This window comes from Theropithecus gelada, chromosome 3 (genome assembly GCF_003255815.1).
Source record: "Theropithecus gelada isolate Dixy chromosome 3, Tgel_1.0, whole genome shotgun sequence".
NCBI classification, from domain to species: domain Eukaryota; kingdom Metazoa; phylum Chordata; class Mammalia; order Primates; family Cercopithecidae; genus Theropithecus; species Theropithecus gelada.
In genome coordinates, this window is record NC_037670.1 from 41,533,640 (window position 1) to 41,557,219 (window position 23,580).

Consider the following 23,580-nt stretch of genomic DNA (forward strand, 5'->3'; position numbering starts at 1 on the left):
TTTTGGCCCCAAACTGGATCTTAGTAGAGGCTTCATTCTCACCCGTGGGCAGCCAATATGTGAGTACCAGTAGGGGTTTCCTCTAAAGAACCCCAGCTAATGCAGTGACTGACTTCAACGTTCCAGGAAGGTAGGGGAAAAAAAATAAAATCAACCCAAGTCAATTCAAAAAATTATCAGATAAAATAAAATGTGGTTGTTTTAGTCATTATATTTTGCAGTGGTTTGTTACACAGACTGTGGAGGGCAAAATCATGGTCCCCCAAAGGATGTCCTATTTCCTGAAAGCTGCAAATATATCATCTTACATGGAATGAAATGACTTTTTAGGCCAGGGATGGTGGCTCATGCGTGTGGTCCCAGCACTTTGGGAGGCCGAGGCGGGCGGGTTACCTGAAGTCAGGAGTTCGAGATCAGCCTGGCCAACATGGTGAAACCCCATCTCTAGTAGAGATACAAAAATTAGCCGGGCATGATGGTGCACACCTGTAGTACCACCTACTTGGGAGCCTGAGGCAGGAGAATCATTTGAGCCTGGGAGGCAGAGATTGCAGTGGGCAGAGATTGTGTCACTGCACTCCAGCCTGGCTATGAAGCAAGACTCCATGTTAAAAAAAATAAAAATAAAAATAAAACAAACAAACAAACAGACAAACCCCCCCACCACCACCACCAACAACAAAATTACTTTGTAGGTGTGACTAAGGACAAGAGAGGGGGAGATTATGAAATTATGCTGGACTATCAAGGTACACCCAATGTGATCACAAAGCTCCTTAAAAGAAAATAAGGAATCAGGGCGTCTGAGTCAGGGAAGGAGGTGTGTTGATGAAAGCAGAGCTCAGAGTAATGGAATTGCTGGCCTGGAAGACGGAAGAGGATCATAAGTCAAAGAATGTAGGCAGACTCTAGAAGCCTTTAAAGTAATATAATACTGCTGACATTTTCATTTTAGCCCAGTGAAGTCCGTATCAGAGGGTGACCTCTAGAACTGTAAAATAATACATTTGTGGTCTTTTTAAAGCCACTAACTTCATTGTAATTTCTTACAGTAGCAAGAGGAAGCTAACACACAGACATAGATAAGTGGAACCGAAACTGGTAACTGCAAGTGGGCTCTTATTATAACAAAACGCTATAACTTCTGTCATCGGCTTTGTGATTGTGTGGGAGATAAAGGCCTAAATGTAGGAAAGGAGACTGTTAGTGAAGTCTCTTCGAGAAGTGAGAAAATTGCTATTAGGGCCTGGAGACAAAGGAAACCATGTCTGCAGAATATTTAGGAAAATTGTTGCCTGTGATTAATTGGAAAACCGAAAATATACCTAATGAGTTTGTGAATGTGACTAAGGAGATTTCAAGGCAACATATTCAAAGTGCTAATTGTCTTAATTTCTTCTCAAGTATGATGGGGTGTTGCAGGAGACATATGTGCTAAAGAGATGTATGCTCAATTTTCAAGCAGCATTCGGAGGATTATTTCTTACAAAAGACTTGTTCTCTCTTTCCCACACTTTCTAGCTGTCAAAACTTTCTCAAAAGTAATAAATGTCATAGAGGCAAAGATCAAAGTCTGGGTATTGTCTGTAAAACATAGTTTGGGGATAAAAGTAAATAAATCAAGGATGTCCTTTGTTAGATCACATGGGAATGTAAGGCAGTGCCTTATAGGCTTTAGAACTGGATAAATGGGATTTAAAAAATTTTAAGGGAATCATATAATAAGATCTCCCTTCGCAGCCCCACATAGAGAGGGAACTATCTTGAAAACACTCCTAAGAGTAGTTCTTGTCTAATGTAGTAGACTATAATTTGATACATTTACATATATGTATATATACATGTTTATATATGTGTTTCTATCTATCTATCTATCTAGAACTCACACTGTTTCTAAAAGTTGTATCAGCTTGAACTTAATGGGACTTAAGAAGTTTAAATGTAAATAGATTTCTAGGCAGTAAATACATCTGGCCAAGAAACAAGCCAAGAAATTTACCCAGCTATAATCATGTACCCTTTCCTATAGAAAAGTAGGAATATCTCAAAGTAACCCTAACAATATGAAGAACAATAGATACAGTTATCTTACCCTCGGAATAGAATCATATCCTAATTAAGGAAAATACCCTATGCTGATAATGGAGGGCAGTGGGCGATGGAATTAGTAATTTTTTTTTTTCTGACTGGATCTCAAAATTTCTATAGACACTTAACTGTCAAATGTCCCCAATTCCTTCTCTATTATTTGAATGGTAGTGTCTATTGTCATATCCTGCTCCTGCCTTATAATCATCTGTAGAGTTTTCTGGAAGGAGCTACATTATCTTTTTAGTGGACAGAACTCTTCACTGAAGAATTCAACCCAGCTGTAATCCCTGAGATGATATGACTACCTGGGATTAATTTAGTTGAATAAATTCTGAAATTCAAATCTTATCCTGATAACACAATGATATACATTGGAAGTTTCAGGAAGGGTTTGAGTGAGTTTAGCATGTGGAAAAATGTGAAACATTAGGAGACACAAGGAATATTGAGCTACATTGTAACATGAATTGTGTTAAGTGCATTATGCCCTTGTTTACAGCCTCTACGCAAACATATCCACTATGTGCTTACCCATATGATTTAATGTGACTGACTGAACATCACATGCCTGATGCAAATAGAGACTCGGGAGCATTTGCATATTGGGACTTCCATTTGGAAGGTTTCCTTTTAGAAGCTGGTAGCCACATAAGCGAGCTCAGCTACATCATATGTTGCAAAATAACTGCCAAATGTATTTGAATCAGTACGTGAAATCATAGAAAACAATATATTGTTAATGTTTTAAGTCACTACTACATTTCAATTTATTATTCAGTAATAGGTAACTAACATAACTTACACTGAGAATCAATGTTGAAATATCGCAGATATAAAGATACTCACGGCTACTATTTATTGGTATTTTCTGTGTGGTAGACATTGTATGAAGAACTTCATAAATACAATCTCAGTAAATCCTTAAATGATCTTGTGAAGATTAATATTAATCACTTTAGGATAACAATTTTATACGTGAGGAAATAAAGGTGTAAATTTGTATCTAAATGTATTACATTCAGAGCTAGTAATAGGTGATACAATTGGGATGTGAACCTAGGTTTATTTTAATTCCAATATCTGGGTTCTCATCTGTTTTTCCATATTACTCCAAGGATCCCAGTTTTGCATCCTGGTTGCAAAGACGTAGGAAATTATTTTCCCATCTTTTTTTCTGGTGAGTAAATGTGTGGATCTCTTGGTTTCTGAATTGGTGAAAATTTTATTTATGCTTTTCAGAGAGTGCTTCCCTTATAATTAGTAGGGGGCCTTCACATAGTCAAACCTAGTGCTAAAGCTCCTCAAACAGCATGGAATAACCCTGGGTGTGTGCTGCGTCCTCTCTGTGGGTCCAGTCTGTGTCCGTGCTTACAAATGAGATGCCCATTTCCTTCTCTTCAGCCAATGCTTCCAAATACAAAGAAAATCACAACTTCCTCCAAAAACTCTATTTTCAAAAATGACTCTTCTAAGATAATTGATAATTGCTTCATCTCCAGATGTGATAGTATACAAGTGTTTTGGACTGATTTGGGTAAGTATCCTTTTCTTTATACATCTCAAACTTCTCAGGTCAGTTTCTGACATTGGTCATGATTGACACAGATGAAAGAAAGATGAGAGAATTAGGAAGTGTGGAAATTGGAGGTGGAATTGGAAAGGTTGATGTGAACTAAAATAATCAAGTTAATCTTGTTTTCCAAATATGAAGACATCTAAATACTAGAAATACCTGACTTTACAGACCATATATTAATAAAAACCTAAATTAAAATGAAATTAAAATGTAATAAATTTTATATTATTATAGTGGCCACTCTACAAAAAATAAAATGCAAAAGCCTATCTATGGAAGATATTAAGTTGTCTAGAAAAGTTAAAATACACAAATGTATGCATTCTATTAAAGAACAAGTTTATGCCAAAGATAAGTACATATATGACACCTCATATAAAATATAAAGTAATATTTATATTTTGAGAATATTTTCATTTATGTATTAAAAACTCATGTTAGAAAACAAATTTCAAATGCTGAGGCCATATGTTCATTATTTCTTGTATAAGTATTTAGGATAAATACGTTCATTATTTACTGTATAATAAAGAGAATTTGTACTTAGGTAATGCTTTGGGTTAGAAAAAAACTAGAAGAAATTATCTAAAATACTACCAGGGTCACCTGCCCAATTTCCAAAATACATCAGAGAGTTAATTTTGGCCTCTTTCATGTGACATAGTTTGTGTTTTATTTTAATTGTCTTTATAATAAACATAGAATACTGAAATATGAAGCACAATATATATATTTTTCTTCACTTCTCAACGTGTTTGATGTTATTTTTATTCTGTGTGTATGTATTTTTGAGGTATTAAGCTTATATTGAAAATTGCCCCATTGTGAAAAGTTGCCACTCAGAATCTTATTTTTTAAGAATGAGTCACATTTGTACTAGTTTAAAACAATGAAAACAACTTGTAAAATCATGTGTGAAATGATTAGCTTTGAAACAGAAGTTAACACTGGACTATCACTCAACATGTTTCAGTAACGTTTATACTTTCTTTTACAGAATGGTTGTTTGCTGTTACTTGTGCCGATGCTATGGTTTCACAATTGCTTACATTTTTACTGGTTTGTTCCAAACTTACTTTTCCTTCAAGTGTTTTGATTATTAAGTGCATTATTTTGCAGAATATGATGCTGTTGGGGAATGCACACATTGTGTTAAAGCATAACTGGCTATATTTAGTTGGTTGCCTAGCATTTTTAAATTGATCAACACAATTTGGTAAATGAAAAAATAAAAGTGTCTCCAATCCATTGGATCTCAAATTTTGCAATGCATCAGAATCATCAGAAATTCTTATTGAAACACAAATTACCATGGCCCTCTCCTAGAACTTTCTGATTTATTGAGTCTCTGGTGAGGTCTAGAAATTTACATTTTAAACAAGTTCCCAGGTAATGCTGCTCTAGGGGGTCACATTTTGAGAACACTGCTCTAAACCAACTGTTTATTCATTTAATTCTCTGAGCTCTGCTCAGTGTAGAAGCCAAAAGATTGTAACCCATTGAGAGATAAGATAGCAGAAAGCATTCTCTTCTTTAGAATATCTAGATATATGTTTGGAAGTTTCTTAACACAGAAGTCTCTGAAAAACCATAAGCTTGCTCACTGCAGAAATGTTATTCAAAATAAACATAAAATGCAACACTTTATTAAAGTAAAAGTATCTTTACTATTAATATACAAATGGTGAAGTGTGACAAGTTTGATATACTGTAAGCCATACTTTCAATGTCTCTCATAAATACAAAACTTCAACATTTGCAGTATAATTTTTACAGTTTAGACATATATATACAGCATTTCATTGGGACATACCATATTGAAACAATAAGAAAACGTTGTGATAGCTAACTTAAGCATATAGAATTTGAATGGAATATATAAATTAAAGAAAATAAAAGATAGTATGTTTCAGTACATACTGAGCACAGCATACAGTTCACATACCAAAAATGTTTGTTTGTTTGTTTTTTTTAAAAAAAAAAAACCTTTATTTCTAACTTCACATATTTCTAACAGGGTTTAGAGGCAAATGCTAAACCATGAATATTTCTTTAAGAGTTGGAACAAATAGGTTTGTTCTTAATAGTATTGTTTATTTTATAGTATGCATGTTGTTCTCTAAAAAAACTATTTGCAAAATCAAATCATAGATTCTATCTCTGTTAACTTTGTCCTCTGTGTTACACTGTTTTCTCCTTTGCATCGGTTTAATGGGCCATAATTTTTATCTAAGCAATGGTCCTAGTCCCTGGTCTAGCACTTCTCAAAGTCAGGTCCTTTCTAGCTATTCCAAATATAGCAACTCAGTTTGCCTTTCTAGATCCACTCATTTCTTTGTTTCTCTGATCTCCTATGTCGGGTTGTGATCTGAAATTCTCCAACAGTAATGGTTTTGCTTACTGTCTTCCATGGGAGGCTGAAAACAGATGCCAAAAGATACATGTTTTCATTTCAGAAAAGAAAAAGCTAAGTAGCAATATTTAAATTTACATGAGCAATAATTCTGAATGTTGTGTGTGGTCAGAATCTCAAAAATTGTGTAAAATGAAAATGTAAAGAGGTAATATCAGATAATATATTTATGTTATAGGTAAAATCTTAAAGTGAGTAATAAACTATTTTTCTAAGAATAGTATGTGTGTTATCAAATAAATATTTAGCATTATATATAATATAAAATTCTTTGCCTTTATATGAGAGGAAATAATTCATCTATTAACATTCTTGTATAATTTTAAATAGCTGCATCTACATGGGTAAATTCAATTTTTCAAAAAGGAAGGATGGGAGCTGGAAGAAAATTATGTTTGTTCAGCGATTACTATATGTGGGTCTTTTTATAAATTTCTCATTTGAACTTATAATTGTTTCATCTTAAGACATTATTAAGTCCATGAATAAAATACTTTCTTGAAAATTTTACCTTTTAAGATGAAGTTTTTCATTTCTGCGACATCCATAATTTAATTTTAGCTTATGTTGATACATCCATATACAATTTCAGTGTGAGTGACTAAGTATTAATGCTTCAAAGGGTTAATAAACAGATGCAAATATTTTCTCTCTAAAGATAAATCAATAATGCTAGCAAACTTATTGTTAAAAATATTTCCAGATACAAAGCTTGTTGAATAAGAACATTATATGATTATGATTATGAATATGAGTGTAAAAAAACTTCATGGGGGATTTAAGTCAAATGTTTACCTTATTTTCTCTGAAAAAGAACACTGTGAACCTCATAAATAATTCTAATATGCTATTCCAATATTTCCTAAATTAACTAATGGAAAATATTATTTCTACCACTTGAGCTGTACATATTTTCATCTGTGATAATCTTATTGCCAAAAATAAAGGTTGATTTATTATTCTAAATAAAATATATATAAATGGAAATAATGAAGACCCAAGAAACACCATAGTAATTTGCTTGATTTTCAAAAGTTATCTGTTGTCTTTGTCTTACAACTGGCAAAATTTAATTTCAATAATATCTAGAATGTATTTATTGTTTAGAAAAACAATACAGAACAAATTAAGAATATTTCATGTGTGTGTATAAAAAGAACTATTTTGACATGAATTAAAGTAACTTATACAGTATAGTTTATTATATCTAGATTTTATATTCAAGGTAAATAGTTTGAATTGAACTTATTTACTGACTGTAAATAAGACAGCATCATTCGAGTATCTCAAATCTAAGCAAAATATACTAGTAATGACATTAATTGTAGTTTTTTCTTTTAATAAAGCAGAATGTCATGCTAATTAAAAGGCACAGATACATCTTAATTATTTAAAATAAGAAGCATAAACATAGGTATGATCATAAAGTTACAATTAATTGTTGGCACACGAATAAATAATTTGATTAATAAAATCTATTTATATAAATATTTAATTCAAAGACTAAGATCCACATGAAGTGTGCTGGATCTAATAGCCTTTGAAAAATGCTTTTATAGTTATTAATATTAAAAATAAAAGAAAACAAGAAACAATACATTAATGTTAGATGTTAGTATCAATAGAATGGCAATGTCTTACCCCACAAAAAATAATAAATAAATCTTTAAAAATACAATTCTTAATTAAATTCCTTTGACAATTATTGTAAAATACGTTGACACATGAATTTGTGCCAGTGTTGAAAACAAAATATGTGTTAAAATTCTGATATTACTCTTTCCTCTTATATGTTGTTGAATATAGATTGTCACTGCCTAATTGCACCTAACCTATCAAGAAATACCAAGTTTTCGGTGATATCTTTGCCTCTTGGTTTAAAATATCACGGGGTTCAAATTATTTTAACAGTACTTATATTCAGTCAATTCTTTTGACACTTTATACTAATATTTAAGAGTACTCTCAGACAATAAAAATAACATTTATACGGTTATATGTATATGTTTAATCTAGAATAAGAATGAAACAGGTTATTTCAGTTCTACTCATATTTTACAATTTACTACAAGCCATCTTTTATTTTGAAATTCTTATAAATCATTTGGAGCATTCCATTGAAATATTAAAAAAAATACTTTATCACAGTATTGCCGTGCTTCAGCATGGCATGGATTTCAAGGACAAGAGGTAAGGACCACTCGGGCAACTGAAACAGTGCACTTGAAATAGTCTGACTATAATTAGCTTCAGATTATCTATTAATTTCAGATCATTACTCCACATGAGTGGCAGGAAATTTAACATCATATATATATATAGACTATATATATATATGTATATGAAATATATGTCAATTTCTTTACAAGGAAAATCCAAATAAATGAGAGAAACAGAAATGTCAAATTGAGAAAACACAAAAATAGTTTGTTATTTATTATGATTTCTGCACTCTTGAAGTAAAGCACAAATATAACAATAGTAAACATGCGAAATGACTTTCTCAGTCATCCTAATTCTTTCACCATCATTAGTTTAAAACCATGTGGCCCTATTTAGAAATAATTATCATTCATGGCTATTGCTTCATGGACACTTTACTAAGCTTGTACACTTTGCACAAACAAACTAATTCAAGTATTTTGACTAGTTTTAGTACGTTGGTACAAAACAAAACAAACGACAAAATAAAACACAGCAAAATAAAGCAAACTGGATGATCAGACAAACATAAACTAAATAACAACAGTCACATCTGTCAAAGACCAGTTGGATAATCAAGTCAGTTAAAATGACCTAACTGGTTTGTTTTAGACGCTTCTCAAATTCTTAGGTAGGCACAAGAATTCTGTTCTTTTCTTCAGAATATGCCAGACAGGAATGCAAGGAGAGATTCCTGCATTTAACCCTGCAATTTATGGCAAAGACACTGCGACGATTTGGTGCCTTCAAATGAAGATGGTCATATTCTGTCCTGCTGTAGCCAGAAAAGTGAGGAATTATATAAAATTACTTAGTCGTCTCTCCTTGGCTGACAGTTTCAAGCACTTTGTAAATAAAAATATTCATGAGTTGCCTTAATTTTACATTTAATAATCATCAGGTTATCTCTACAGAGACACATGCCCAAAGCAGGTTTCTGCAATGCTAAAAATTGCTCCGATATTCTTTTGGAACACATTCCCTATCCCGTCACTATTTGAGCTGAAACACCAAAGGTTCTGAATGTTACAGGGCCTAAGGAAACCTTTGGCTCTCAAGGTTAGTAAACCTGCTCCCAAATGGTATGTATGTTTATAATCATAAATACTTTTTTAAACCTTACATATAAGTTAAATCACGTGTCACTCTCTTACCTCTGGGAGCTTGCATAGCTTGGAAGTAAAGAAGCATTTTATTCTGGTATAACCCTAACAAAAGATATCAGAAGGTTTGTGTTGAATATTTAAGGAATTTCTTCAACCAAAATTGTTTATCAAAATCTTAAAATGACTTCTAGCTAGAACATCCAGAATAGAACACATAGTGGAAGTGTAATTGTTTATCATTTACACTTTTATGGCACATTAAAATGTTAAATAATTTCTTCTTAATTTAGTCAACCTTAAAATTTTAATTTCCAGTAGCCAATTACATTTAATGATGAACCTGTAACAGTGGTAAAATTAGTTCTCAAAGATTATATAAAACCATGGGCTAAAAATATATCTGAGGATATGATTTGAAGTATTTGAACACTAAAGACTTTTTTTGATAAGTTGTTTAAAAATAAATGATAATCACATATTTATAAATATATCAAGACACCATATTGATATTGTTCCCATTTCAATTTACTTTATTTGAAGCTGAGGGCAGAAATCAATATTATTTCACTTGCAATACATTTTTTGTGTATAATCCATTGTGAATGAATAGGACATATATAAAGAGATAGAGATTTAGAAAGTCTTTCTAATCTAATTTTATATACAACTAATATTCTTTCAAATGGGTAACAATTTTGATCTGGCACTTCAGTCTATCAAAAATCAATGTTGAAAATGCACCAAATCATAGCTTGAAATGAGTTCTTCAAAGTTTTCAATTTTTAATATCTGCTAAAGATAAACTGGCTCTTTGAAGCCTATGTTCCCTGAAATTCCCCTGATAAAATGAGTAACCGTTATTAAGTGCCTTCGTCTTGAAGTTGAAAGCCACCTTAAGAATCTATTTGCCCAGAATAGGACTCATACACATGCAGAGCCTTCTTACACATATAGCTCATGTCTTTTTCCTTAACCCCTATATTTGTTGGTGGTATTAAATATAGTTCTTAATAAATAGAGTACTTGAGCCATATAATGAATTCCAGTACTTCAGTCATATAATCAGATTGAATACCCAAAGTGTTGGTGCCAGTCAGGTCTTGATATTGAAATTCTTAAAATTAACAACAACAGCAACAGCAACAACAATAACAAAAGGAAATGGGCCATGGGCAGGAGTATTTGATCATATGTATATGTGTACAAGCTATTCCAAGCTAGAAGTTTCCCAAGAAATTAAGGTCAATGGAATAGTTTTGGTCATAGGGTCACTGCAATCCAAATACTCTTCGTAGTGTTGTTCAAGCCCCTGTAATAGTGTTGTTATGCTTTGCTGTCGTCTTCTTTTGATTGAATGATGTCATTAGAAACTTTAATTTCTATAGTTTCTGGATTTAGAGCTTCTTTCCCATTTTCTTCCTTTAAAGGCAATTTTCTGGAAGATAAAAAATAATAAGCTTCATTTTCTGAGGTATTTAAAGAGATATACCTTAACATTTAAGTTACTATTTTGTAAATAAAATATGCTCCAATAATATGCTAATATTTTATACGTGCTAAATAAGTAACTATTTTGTAGAGAAAACATGCTACAATAATTAGAAAGAACAAATTAAATTTATTACAATTATTTAAAATAGATTTTAAAATGTTCTAAAAGAGAGTAAAAACAATTACATTGGCCTTTTAAAAATGTAATGCAGAATGATGAATGAAACAATATATTTGTAGATTTAGATGCAGCAAATTGTCCACTATAGGGTGGTTTAGATTTGGTAACTAGTTGTTGATATCAAAAATATAATTACATGTTATGGAAGGTAAAATGCCAAAACATTTTTAAATGTCAATGATACGATTTATTAGTACTACATTTTCTCCAGTGAAAACAATTAATAATTGTTGCCATATTCTGTTACATAAAATTCAGAAACCAGGCTGGGCGTGGTAGCTCATGCTTGTAATTCTAGCAGTTTGGGAGGCTGAGGCGGGTGGATCACTTGAGGTCAGGAGTTCAAGGCCAGCCTGGCCAACACAGTGAAACCAGGTATCTACTAAAATTACGAAAATTAGCCGGAACTCGCTTGAACTGGGAGATGGAGATGGCAGTGAGCTGAGATCATGCCGCTGAGATCATTCAGCATGGGCAACAGAGCGAGACTCCATCTCAAATAATAATGATAATAATAAGTAAAATAAAATTCAGAAACTGAGTGAATTAACTATATTCCTTGGAACTTAATGCAAATGAACATATTTTAGGACTTGCTCACTTTTTAATATTTACTGTATATGTTTTCTTTTGCCTCTTTTCACTATTGTTTTTCTTGTCACTTTTATATCACTTTGCAACACAGATTTTGAGTTGTTTGCAATTGTAACTTGTGAAGCAATAACAACTTTATTTCTTCATGTCAAGACAGTTTCACAAACCTTACTTCGATGCCAATGAATTGTGCTTTCTAGATTTTCCTAAAACTTGCAAATTCAATTGTTTACCATTGTGTACATGACATTTGGAGATGAGTTTTTCTCCCTTAACAACATACTTTTTCCACATCAAGAAAATTAAGTTAGAAATAGTATTCCAGGCCGGGCGCTGTGGCTCATGCCTGTAATTCCAGCACTTTGGGAGGCCAAGGCAGGCAGATCACATGACGTCAGGAGTTCGAGACCAGCCTGACCAACATGCAGAAATCCCGTCTTTACTAAAAATACAAAATTAGCTTGGTGTGGCAGTGTGTGCCTGTAATCCCAGCTACTCGGGAGGCTGAGGCAGGAGAATAGCTTAAATCCAGGAGGCGGAGGTTGAGGTGAGCCGAGATAGCGCCATTGCATTCCAGCCTGGGCAACAAGAGTGAAAGTCGTCTCAAAAAGAAAGAAAGAAAGAAAGAAGGAAAGAAATAGTATTCCAAGTATTCCAATCCATCTCTGTGACTTTAGCCTTACCATTTTATAATGGAGTGAAAGTTACAATGCTAGTTCCTCTGGGATTTATTTGTAATTTATTTTATATTTTTGAATGAGAAGGGTTAAAACAGATTCTGCAGATCAAAGCTATCAGAACTAATCAAAGTAAGAAATAGGCAAAAACTAGTAATATCCATTGCTGGTAATGAAAAAAAACATTGTACCAATGAGAGCAGGCGGCTATTTTATATGTTATAAATAGTGCAGTCTCAGTTATTCCTTTTTAGCATTCGCAAGTACTGAAAATATTGACAATACAAAGTCACAAAAGCAATATGTCACCTCAAGCATCAAAATGTAGAGAAAACAGTTCTGATTAGAGTTCTGATATTAAGTTAGCATAATACTTAATACAGTTCTTACTCATGAAATATATATTGTTTTTTTATTTTTATTTTTATTTTTATTTATTTTATTATTATTATTATTATATTTTAAGTTCTAGGGTACATGTGCATAACGTGCAGGTTTGTTACATATGTATACTTGTGCCATGTTGCTGTGCTGCACCCATCAACTCGTCAGCACCCATCAACTCGTCATTTACATCAGGTATAACTCCCAATGCAATCCCTCCCCCCTCCCCCCTCCCCCCTCCCCATGATAGGCCCCAGTGTGTGATGTTCCCCTTTGATGACTTAAGTGCTTTCACCAAACTGATAACTTATTTCTGTGTATAGAGTTTCTCACCACTTATGTTTAGGTAAAATATTTTTAAGATTACTGTTAATCATATTATTTTATATTGGTGATTTATTTTCTATAATGGAGACACAGAGTAGTTATTAAATTACCCTTTTTTCCCAAAATATACCCCAGTCCAAGAGCATATTCTTACCTAGTTTTCATGTACACCTCTTATTTCTAAAGTAGAGAATACAGAACCTACATCTAATACAGTTAATTTGAATTTAGATTGTAATAATCTCTAAACGCAATCACTAAAATTGGCCCGAGGATTTATATTAAATTTTTTTTCTGTAGAGTAGTACTTTGTGTTTGTGTAAATATTAATTATTGCAGCCCCTTGTGGGCAGATAGAGGGAATTTATGAAAATAAAATCATTTTCTTCATCTGTGAAAACCTTTTATCTGTGATTTAGGATGAGAAACCTAAATCAATTTACTCTGCAAGGAAATATTAGGTGTTATAAAAATAAATATTTATTCTGAAAAATAATAAAATTATAAAGTTATTTTGGTGCCCAGTAAAGAAGTGTTTGATCACTATGGCTTCGTTAGTATCGCATACCTCCAATATAATAGTACTATTAACACTTCGTAATAATGTCTTTGCTTTGAATTATTCTAATTGACCTATGCATGAATCTAGGCATATATTCATCTTTTCAGGTTTTGTTATCTACTATAGTTTTAATAGAGCTATTAGAGATGCAAAATAAGTAATGTCAAGAATGGAAACCAAGCATCATTTACTGCATAGACATTACACTGATAAACGCTTTAATATTATTTTCTCCTCTGCACAAACATTATTTATTTTTAAAATAGCCTTGCGTATATTTCACTGACATTTATAATCAAAGCGAAGACAAATTTCCTGACATGTCTTTATTTCAGTAAATATAATTATTTTATTTTGAAGGGAAAACAACACTATCTTAAAAAGACAGACTATTGTTGAAAATCTAAACTCTGTAAGATACTTATCTTTTTATACTTTTGCATTAAATTATAGATATATGGGTTATCAGACTTTCTCTGACATTCATACAAAGTCTTCATGAAAAAAGTCTCAATAGAAAATTGATTTTAGATATTCATATGTACTTTCATCGAAAAAGTAAAAGCACAGGCCGGGCGCGGTGGCTCAAGCCTGTAATCCCAGCACTTTGGGAGGCCGAGGCGGGTGGATCACAAGGTCAGGAGATCGAGACTATCCTGGCTAACATGGTGAAACCCCGTCTCTACTAAAAATACAAAAAACTAGCCGGGCGCGGTAGCGGGTGCCTGTAGTCCCAGCTACTTGGGAGGCTGAGGCGGGAGAATGGCGTGAACCCGGGGGGCGGAGCTTGCAGTGAGCCGAGATCGCGCCACTGTACTCCAGCCTGGGAGACACAGTGAGACTCCGTCTCAAAAAAAAAAAAAAAAGAAAAAGTAAAAGCACTATTCTTTTACAAATAGTTAATATTTAAATATGTAATACAACAATAATAATGTGTTATCATTTTGCCAATACCCATGTGAATAGAAGTAAGCACTCCCAGCTACATACTCAGGTTCTGTTAGTGGTGTGGTTTCATTTGGCTCATTTACTGGGCTCCCATCTTCATGATTAGTAATTCTTTCATCCTCTGTTCTCATCTCCACTATTGGTTCTTTTGATCCATCTTTCCTAGAAACATAAACAAAAACATCTCACCTGTTAAATGTAAAAAGGGATGCATTATGGAACAAACACAGTTGAAAATCACCAAATTCTACCTTCCTCCAAATAAATCCAACTTGGTTAATTTATGAAAACCACTGAAAAATGCTTTTCTGTTTAAATTTATCTCACCATATATTATTACTTAGAAAAAAAGGAAGAAATTCCATTCTTTCTGGATATCTTTTTCTCATCAAAATTGTATCAACTATTTTGCAAAATTGATACACATTTTAAATCCTATAGTACACTTTCTATTTGGAAAAAAATGAAAATATTTTGTTAATAAAATGTATAGCATCAAGTAACTTTCTTTCCCCTCACTAGCCAAATGTTAAAATTTCAAACTATTTTGAAACATTTTTAAAATAATAAAAAAGAAACATTTTAAAATTTTAAAACATTTGAAATACTTTGGAAATGTTGCTTTTATTTCAAAATTTAGAAGACGAAATGTGTGTGTGTTGTTTTCTTTTAAATATGTCTATCAATTTGTATGAAAGATCTTAACTGTAAAATGATTATGGACTTCTAACATATTCAAGTTTTTCAAGAAAATAGCTTAAATAAAGTAATCTTTGTAACATACATGCATACTTCTTCATTTATAACTTCATACTCCAATGTCATCTTTATCAAATTTCAAACATATATGACAGTGAATGTAATTTTTCATAATTGATGAAAAATAGAAAACAATACAAAGTTTCATGTCTCATAACTGAAAAACAACGAAAAAAAGGATAACAAGGAAGTTATTTGGCGATGACAAGGAGTAAAGTGAGATAGAAGACTTGGGAATGAAGTACTCCTAATAAAGATTTAAATAGATACAGAAAAAAAAAAAAACAACTAAGGAAGGGTTGGGGACTTTAATATGTATTCATTCAACAGTCTTCCTGTAAATCTGTACAGTAACACTATTTATAAACTGCCAAAATTGTAACCAACTTGTCTTCCAATAAATGAATGGATAGTAGGCAATGGATAAATAAGCTGTGGACCATCAGCAAAATTGAAAATTACTCATAATAAAAAATAAATGAGCTACCTACCATGAAAATACATAGCAGAACTTTAAATATAGTTACTAAGGCAATTAAGGCAGTCTGAAATGACTAAATACTTTATAATTCCAACTATATGACATTCTGGAAATGACAAATCCATAATGACAATAATAAAGTCAGTAGTTGCCAGGGACTAGAGGAAGGGTGGCACATTCAGAACATTCAGGGCAGGGAAACTGTTATATTTCTTATCATAATGGTGGATATAGGACATTAAAAGTTGCTCTTAAGAAGCATGTAAACTAGGATTCCACGCACACAAAAGCAAGCAAACAACAAATCTACAATGATCCAAAGATTGAACAGACTCTACAAATGCTAAGACTTATATAGAAAAAAATACTAAGGATATAAAACACTTTTGATCAGATCACAGTTACATATTGTTGCTCTTATCTGAGTAGGTAGGTACCTCACATACACATGCATCATAATTTGAAGAATGGGTGTTGATAAGAATAGAAGAAAATCTAGAAGTGAACACACTTTTTAGCTCTGAAAATCAGATGTCTGTAAGAGACAGTGATTAAGACACATTTAGCAACATTCTCTGATAACAGCCCCAAGTAAGTAAGATCTATAGAGTTAGTAAAGATGGATGAAGAGCCCACCACCATTGGATCTTAAGGTTGTTTTGTTTGCTTGTCTCTGTGTTAGGTTTTGTTATTCTTCAATTGATTCTTTTAAAAAATTCTGCATGATAGCAGTGTTTGTGATGACATACAGGATTATACTATTTGTGGAAAAGTGGCTATTGATGATTCTTAGCAAGAAAATGATTCATTTTCTTATATTAACAATTGGTACAAATATGTGATGAAATAAAGCATAATGCAGAAAGAAGAGATAACTAGTGAGTTCTGATTTTAATTGTTTTCCTTACTAAAAATTAATATGCAAACAAATATCTTTAAATTAAAAAGAATGAAATAAATATTACTGAAAGGAAATTAAATATTAACAAGAGAAAACAGTAGCCTTTACAATTCTTATTTTTTTCAGTGATCTTTTTAATTTTAATTTTTCTTACATTAATTTTTTTCCAGAGACATTCTACCCAGATATCACATATGAATGAAAATGCATATAGTTATTTTTACACAAATGGCAATATACTAACTGTATGCAATTGAGGCTTTTGAATTAACACTGAGTATTAGCTATAATCTACAAAAGAACATTTAGAGTTGTCTCTTATTTTTTCATGCTGCATACTATGCGGCTGTATGTATGTACCACCATATCTAACACTATGAAATACTACTCATTTATAAAAAGAATGAGGAAGAGATTTATGTGCTGAAATGGAACATTGCAGCTGCTTTTCTATGTGATATAAATTTGCTAAAATTTATATACATATATATGTATGTACATAGAAATATCTGTGTGTGTGTGTGTATCTAGGATATTATTTCTTTACAAACTATAGACCACATGGAAAATTATTGGGAAGGAAAGAAAAAAAGTATTAATGCTTATGTATGAGGTGGCAAATAGGATCAGTATTGATTAAGGTCTTTGATTTCTATTTTTTACATTTGTTTGATTTTTGAGTGTTTAAATAAAATTATATATAATTTTATTAAATTAAATATAAAATTACATATAGATACCGCTTTTGAAACTAAAATATTTGGTTACTTACAGAAATGCTAATATATGTTATGTTGTATTAACATATTTCACATTAAAACTGTAAATGTCTAAATGCACTCTGTCCCTGTCAAATGGTATCCAGTCTGTCATAAAAGGTGATATTATTAAATTAAATATAAATTATATATGTTGGTATGCTTTTGTAACTAAAATATTTAGCTACTTAAAAAACACTAATACTATGTTATGTTTTATTAATATTAACACAGAGAGAGAGACACGGTTTCCACACATTAAAGACAGTAAATGTCCATGCACTCTGCCCCTGTCAGATGTCATCTGGTATATCATGAGAGGTGATATTATTGATTAATTAATAAGCACACCCTGCCAGAATGTAAGGATTTCATGCAATTAATTAATCATGAAAACAGCTTTGAGAATGATTACTTTAGAAAAGGGAAGAAGAGTAAAAGGGTATACTGTGGTTACCTTAAAATACAAATATGGCTGTAAGGTTTTTAAAACATTGATGTGTTCTATGTTTTATTTCAAAATGCATAATTTATAAAAAGTTTAACTCTACTATGTAGAATAACTTACTTGCAAAGAATTTTAACTTGAATGGAAGGATATGCAAAAATAATCCAAATAAAACACATCCCAAAACAAATTTAATACGGAAAATTTCATGTTCTTTATACCCGCATTGGACAGGAGGTATCATCATGTGAGTTAATACTCTCTTTACTTTCTCAGATTTTCTGATTAATTGCTTGTGATTCAAGTTTGGGCCCATGTATACAGCTAAAATTGAGGAGCAGGTATTTGTGTAATATTTCACTCACAATAACCATTGGATACTACTGTCATGATACCTTTGTAAGGGGGAATGAATGAAAAGGAGATTAGGACTGAACATCCAATAAGATCTCATTCATCTATGTTTTTTTGAATCAACCATGATATTTTCATTTTACATATTATGGAAGGCATGAAAAGGATTCAAATATGCCAATTAGACAACAGCAAAATTTCACTCATTTTTTATAATCTGTATGCCATTTGTTTCCCAGGGATTATAATAACTTGCTGAAGTTATTTAACTTCTTTTCTGAAATGTTTGAAATTATATAATTAGATTTTTTATAGATTTTATTCTGTATATTCACTTTTCCCCAACATCCTTGATTCTTCTTGTTTCTTCCTTATTATTTAGATTAGTGTAATTCAGTATAATAGCCAGTCTTTTGAGGTGATAAATGTGTGGCTGTGATGGAGTAATGATAAATATTTCTAGACACACACGTGTATATGTCTACTAGAAGGTAAATCTTGTTTATTAATGTTTTTCTTTTTCTTCTTGTCTTTCCACTTTCCCATGTACATGTACTCATTATTACAAACTATTAATCATATACATTGTAATTTTTTAACATCAGGAAAAGAATCTGCTATGATACCCAGCAATTATAAACTTCAAAGAATAATTTTTGAATTCTATTTGTGTAGACTTTATTTAGACCACTTTTAATTTCATAGCAAAATTGAGAGGGAGATACAGAGATTTCCCATGTATCCCCTGCTCTCACACATGCATAACCTCCCCGATTAGCAACATCTCCCACCAGAGTGGTACACTTGTTACCCCGATTAGCAACATCTCCCACCAGAGTGGTGCACTTGTTACAATCAACGGACCTACATTGACACATCATTACCCCATATTTATACTTCATATTAAGGTTCACTCTTGGGGTTGTATATTCTGTGTGTTTGAAAATGTTTATAATGACATTTTCCCACAATTATTTTATCAACCACTGATCTTTTCAGTGTCTTTTGTTTTTCTCAAAGCAAAACTATATTTGTCATGTAGTTGGAATTATAAAGTAGGTAGTCTTTTAAAATTGGCTTATTTCACTTAGTAATAATCATCTAAGTTTCCTGCATGTTTCTTCATGGCTTGCTATCTTTTTCCTTTTTAGTGCTGAATAATGTCACATCGTTGGGATCTACCACAGTTTATTCATTCATCTACTGAAGGATGTCTTAATTGCTTCCAAGTTTTGACAGTTACAAAACAAGCTTCTGAAAACATCAGTGTTCAGGTTTTGGTGTAGACAGACACTTTCAACTTCTTTGAGTAAATATTAAGGAGCTCAAATAACAAATTTTAAGGTAAAAGTATATTTATTTTCTTGAGAAGCTGCTAAATTGTCTTCCAAAGTGACTGTATCACTGCATTTCCATCAGCAATGAATGAGATGTCCTGTTGCTTCACATCTAGCATTTGGTGTTGTCAGTGTTCTAGATGCTGACCATTTCAATAGGCTTGCAGTGGTACAGTAGCTCATTTTAATTTTCATTTCCCTGGTTCATAGGATTTGAAATATCTTTTCATAGGCTTATTTACTATTTGTATATCTTCTTTAATTAGGTGTGTATTAAATATTTTGGCCCACTTTCTAATTGGGCTCTTCTTTTTATTACATAGAGTTTAAGAATTATTTGTATATTTCATATAATAGTCTTTTGTCAGTTATGTTTTTTGCAAATATTTCCCCCCATTCTGTGATTTGTCTTTTCATTCACTTAACAGTGTGTTTTGCAGAGCACAAATTTTTAATTTGATAGAAGTCCAGCTTATCATGAGGTCAGGAGTTTGAGACTATCCTGGCTAACATGGTGAAACCCCATCTCCATTAAAAATACAAAAAATGAGCAAGGCATGATGACACACACCTGTAATTCCAGCTACTCAGGAGGCTGAGGCAGGAGAATCATTTGAACCCAGGAGGTGGAGGTTGCAGTGAGCCGAGATCAGGCCACTGCACTCCAGCCTGGACAACAGAGCAAGACTCCGTCTCAAAAAACAAACAAACAAACAAAAACAAAAAACAAACAAAAACACCTTTCTTTCATGGATTGCACTTTTGGTGTTGAATCCAAAAATTCACTACCAAAACCAAGGTCATCTAGATTATCTGCCATGTTTTCTTCTAGTAGTTTTACAATTTTTTGATTTACATATAGGTCGATATTACATTTTGAGTTAATTTTTATGAAGTGCATAATGTCTGTGACTAGATATATATTTTTTCTTATGGATTACAGTTGTTCCAGTACCATTTGTTGAAAATATCATCTTTTCACCATAGTACTGCCTTAACTATGTATGACATGTCAGTTCACTTGAGTATATTTATGTGAGTCTATTTCTGGGGTTTTTATTTGGTTCCATTAATTTATTTGTTTATTCTTTGGCCAACATCACATTGTCTTGTTTACTGTAGCTTATAGTAAGTGTTGAAGTTAGATAGTGTCAGTCCTACAAATTTATACTTTCAATATTACTTTGGTTATTGTGGGTCTTTTGCCTCTCTATGTAATAAACTTTAGAATCAATTTGTCAATATTCACATAGTAACTTGTGATTTTTTGGGGATTACATTTACTCTACAGATCAAGTTGGGAAGAGCTGACATCTTGTCCACATTGAGTCTTTCTATCCATGAACGTGAAATAACTCTCCATTTATTTTATTCTTTTATTTTCTATCATCAGTTACATAGTTTTCTTTATATAGATCTTGTACATATTTTATTAGATATATGCCTGAGTATTTAATTTTGTGGGGTGCTGATGAAAAGAATAATTTTGTTTTTAACTTCAAATTTCACTTGTTTATTGCTGGTATATTTTTGATTTTTGCATATTAATTGATTTTTGCATATTAATCTTTTAGCCTGCAACCTTGCTATAATCATTGATTATACCCAGGTGTTTTTTCAGACTTTTTTCGTAGACTATCATGTCATCAGCAAACACAGAGAGTTTTATTTCTTCCTTCCCAATGAATATGCCTTTTATTTCCTTTCCTTGTCTTATTGCTTTAGCTAGTTCTTCCAGTACAACGTTGAAAACAATTAGGGAGAGAGGATATTCTTGAGTTTTTCCTAATCTTAGTGGGGACAGCTTCTAGTTACTCACTAAGATGTAAAGAAGGATGTAAGTTGTAGCTTTTTAGATATCCTTTATTAAGTTAAGGAAGGTCCACCCCTTGTTCTTATTGAAAACCTTTATTATGAATGGGTATCAAATTTTGTGAAATAATTTTATGCATATATTATGATTTTATGATTATTTTTCTTTATTATCTTGATGTGTTGGATTTACATTGATTTTTTAATGTTGAATCAGACTTGCATACCTGGGATAAATCCCACATGGGTGTAATATACAGTTTATTTATAAATCGTTGGATTTGACTTGCTAATGTTTTATAAATGGTGATTTTTCATTTATGTTTAGAAATATATTGGCCTGTAGTTTTCTTGTCATCTCTCTGTCTGTTTTTAGCATTTCAATAATGCTGGCTTCATAGAATGAGAAAGTAATCTCTCTATTTCTATCTTTTGAAATAGAATGTAGATAATTGATATAAGTTAATGTCTAAACGTTTGGTAGAATTCACCACTGAACCTGTCTGGACTTGGTGCTTTCTGTCTGGGGAGACTACTAATTATTAATTCAATTTGTTTGATGGATATAAAGGTCTGTTCAGATTGTTTCTGCCTTTGTGACATTTAGCTGATTGCGTCTTTCAATGAATTTCTCTATTTCACTTTGGTTATCAAATTATTGGCATAAAGTTGCTCATGGCATTACTTTATTATCCTTTGAATGACAATGCTGTCTATCGTTATTATTCCTTCTTTATTTCTGATATTATTGTGTTTTTCTCTCTCTATCTCTGTGTTCTTTTATTTTTCCAAGTTAGCTTAGGTATAGACTTAGCAATTTTGTTAATCTTTTAAAAGAACCAGCTTTCGGTTTTAATTTTCTCTATTGATTTTGCTTTGAAATTTATTAACTTCTTCTGCAATATTTATTATTTGTTTTCTTCTGCTTACTTTGAACTTAATCTGCTCTTCTTTTCCCAGTGTCCTGAGGTAGAAATCTAGATAATTCACTTTAAGTCTTTCTTATATTCTAATATATGTATGCAAGGAAATTGCCCTCTAAACATTGCTTTCACTTCATCCCCAAAATTTTGATTTGCTGTGTTTTCATTTTCATTTAGTTTAGAATATTTAAAAATTTCTTTTGAGATAGTTTTCTTGGACCTGTGTGTTACTTAAATGTACATGGTTTAATCTTAAAGCATTTGGAGTATTTTCTGGCCTTTTTTTATTGATTTGTAGTATAATTCCATTGTGGTATGACAGCAGACATTGTAAAATTTCTATTTATAAAATGCTTTAAAGTGTGTCATGTGACCTAGGGTGTGATCTATCTTGGTGCATATCCTAGGCAAGCTTGAGAATTGTATGTATTCTGCTGTTATTAGATGTAGTCCACTGATGACATATATAGTTGATAGATGTTGTTTGATTAAGCAATGTCCTTACTGATTTTATTTTTTTCTCCTTTTTTTCTTAAAATTTTCCCATTTTTTCGTACTTTTTTCCTCTTTGTATTCCACCCCCCCCAACCTTTTTTTCTTTGAGATGGAGTTTCGCTCTTATTGCCCAGGCTGGAGTGCGATCTCAGTTCACAGCAACCTCTGCCTCCTGGATTCATGTATTCAATGTTAAAGTCTCCAGCTATAAAAGTGGATACCTGTGTTTCTTATTAAGTTGTATTAATTTTTGCCTCTCATATTTTTATGCTTTGTTGTTAAACATATACATGTTAAAGATCGCTATATTTTCCTTAAGAAATGACCCCCTTATGATTAGGTAATACCCGTTTAGAAACCTGATAACTTTCCTTGTTGTGAAGTCGACTGTATCTGGAATCAATATTTCCATTCCTGCTTTCATTTGATTTGTGTTAGCATAGTATGTCTTTTTCTATCTATTTATCTTTGATTTACTCGTGTCATTATACTTATTGTGTGTTTTTTGTGTGTGTGTGAACAATATCTGGTTTGGTCCTGTTTGTTTTGTTTTATTTTTTTTAATCTACTCTGACAGTCTCTGCCTTGCAATTGATCTATTTAGATAATTATAATTTTAAGGTAATTGTTTATACAATGGATTCATATCTAGTATATTTGTAACTATTTTATTTGTTGCCCTTATTCTTTATTTCAGTTTTTGTCTTTCACTGTTTTTCTGTCTTTGGCGATTTCAATTGAGCATTTTATGTGATTTAAT

At 31.9% G+C, this 23,580-nt stretch overlaps 1 protein-coding gene across 4 annotated transcripts in view; it reads right to left on the bottom strand.

Moving 5' to 3' along the window:
- Positions 1-5,316: 5,316 nt before the first annotated feature.
- The window catches only part of NCAM2 (neural cell adhesion molecule 2), a 563,771-nt gene continuing 545,507 nt past the window's right edge, over positions 5,317-23,580 (bottom strand). For 2 of the 4 annotated variants that reach the window (XM_025380702.1, XM_025380699.1), the window contains 2 exons: positions 14,595-14,714; positions 7,096-10,823 (listed from right to left, as the gene is read on the bottom strand). In XM_025380702.1, the coding sequence (XP_025236487.1) occupies positions 10,712-10,823; positions 14,595-14,714 (232 nt within the window). In that variant the 3' untranslated portion in view covers positions 7,096-10,711. Of the gene's footprint in view, positions 10,824-14,558; positions 14,715-23,580 lie in introns of all 4 variants that reach the window. The other 2 variants (XM_025380697.1, XM_025380698.1) reach the window with 2 other exon arrangements.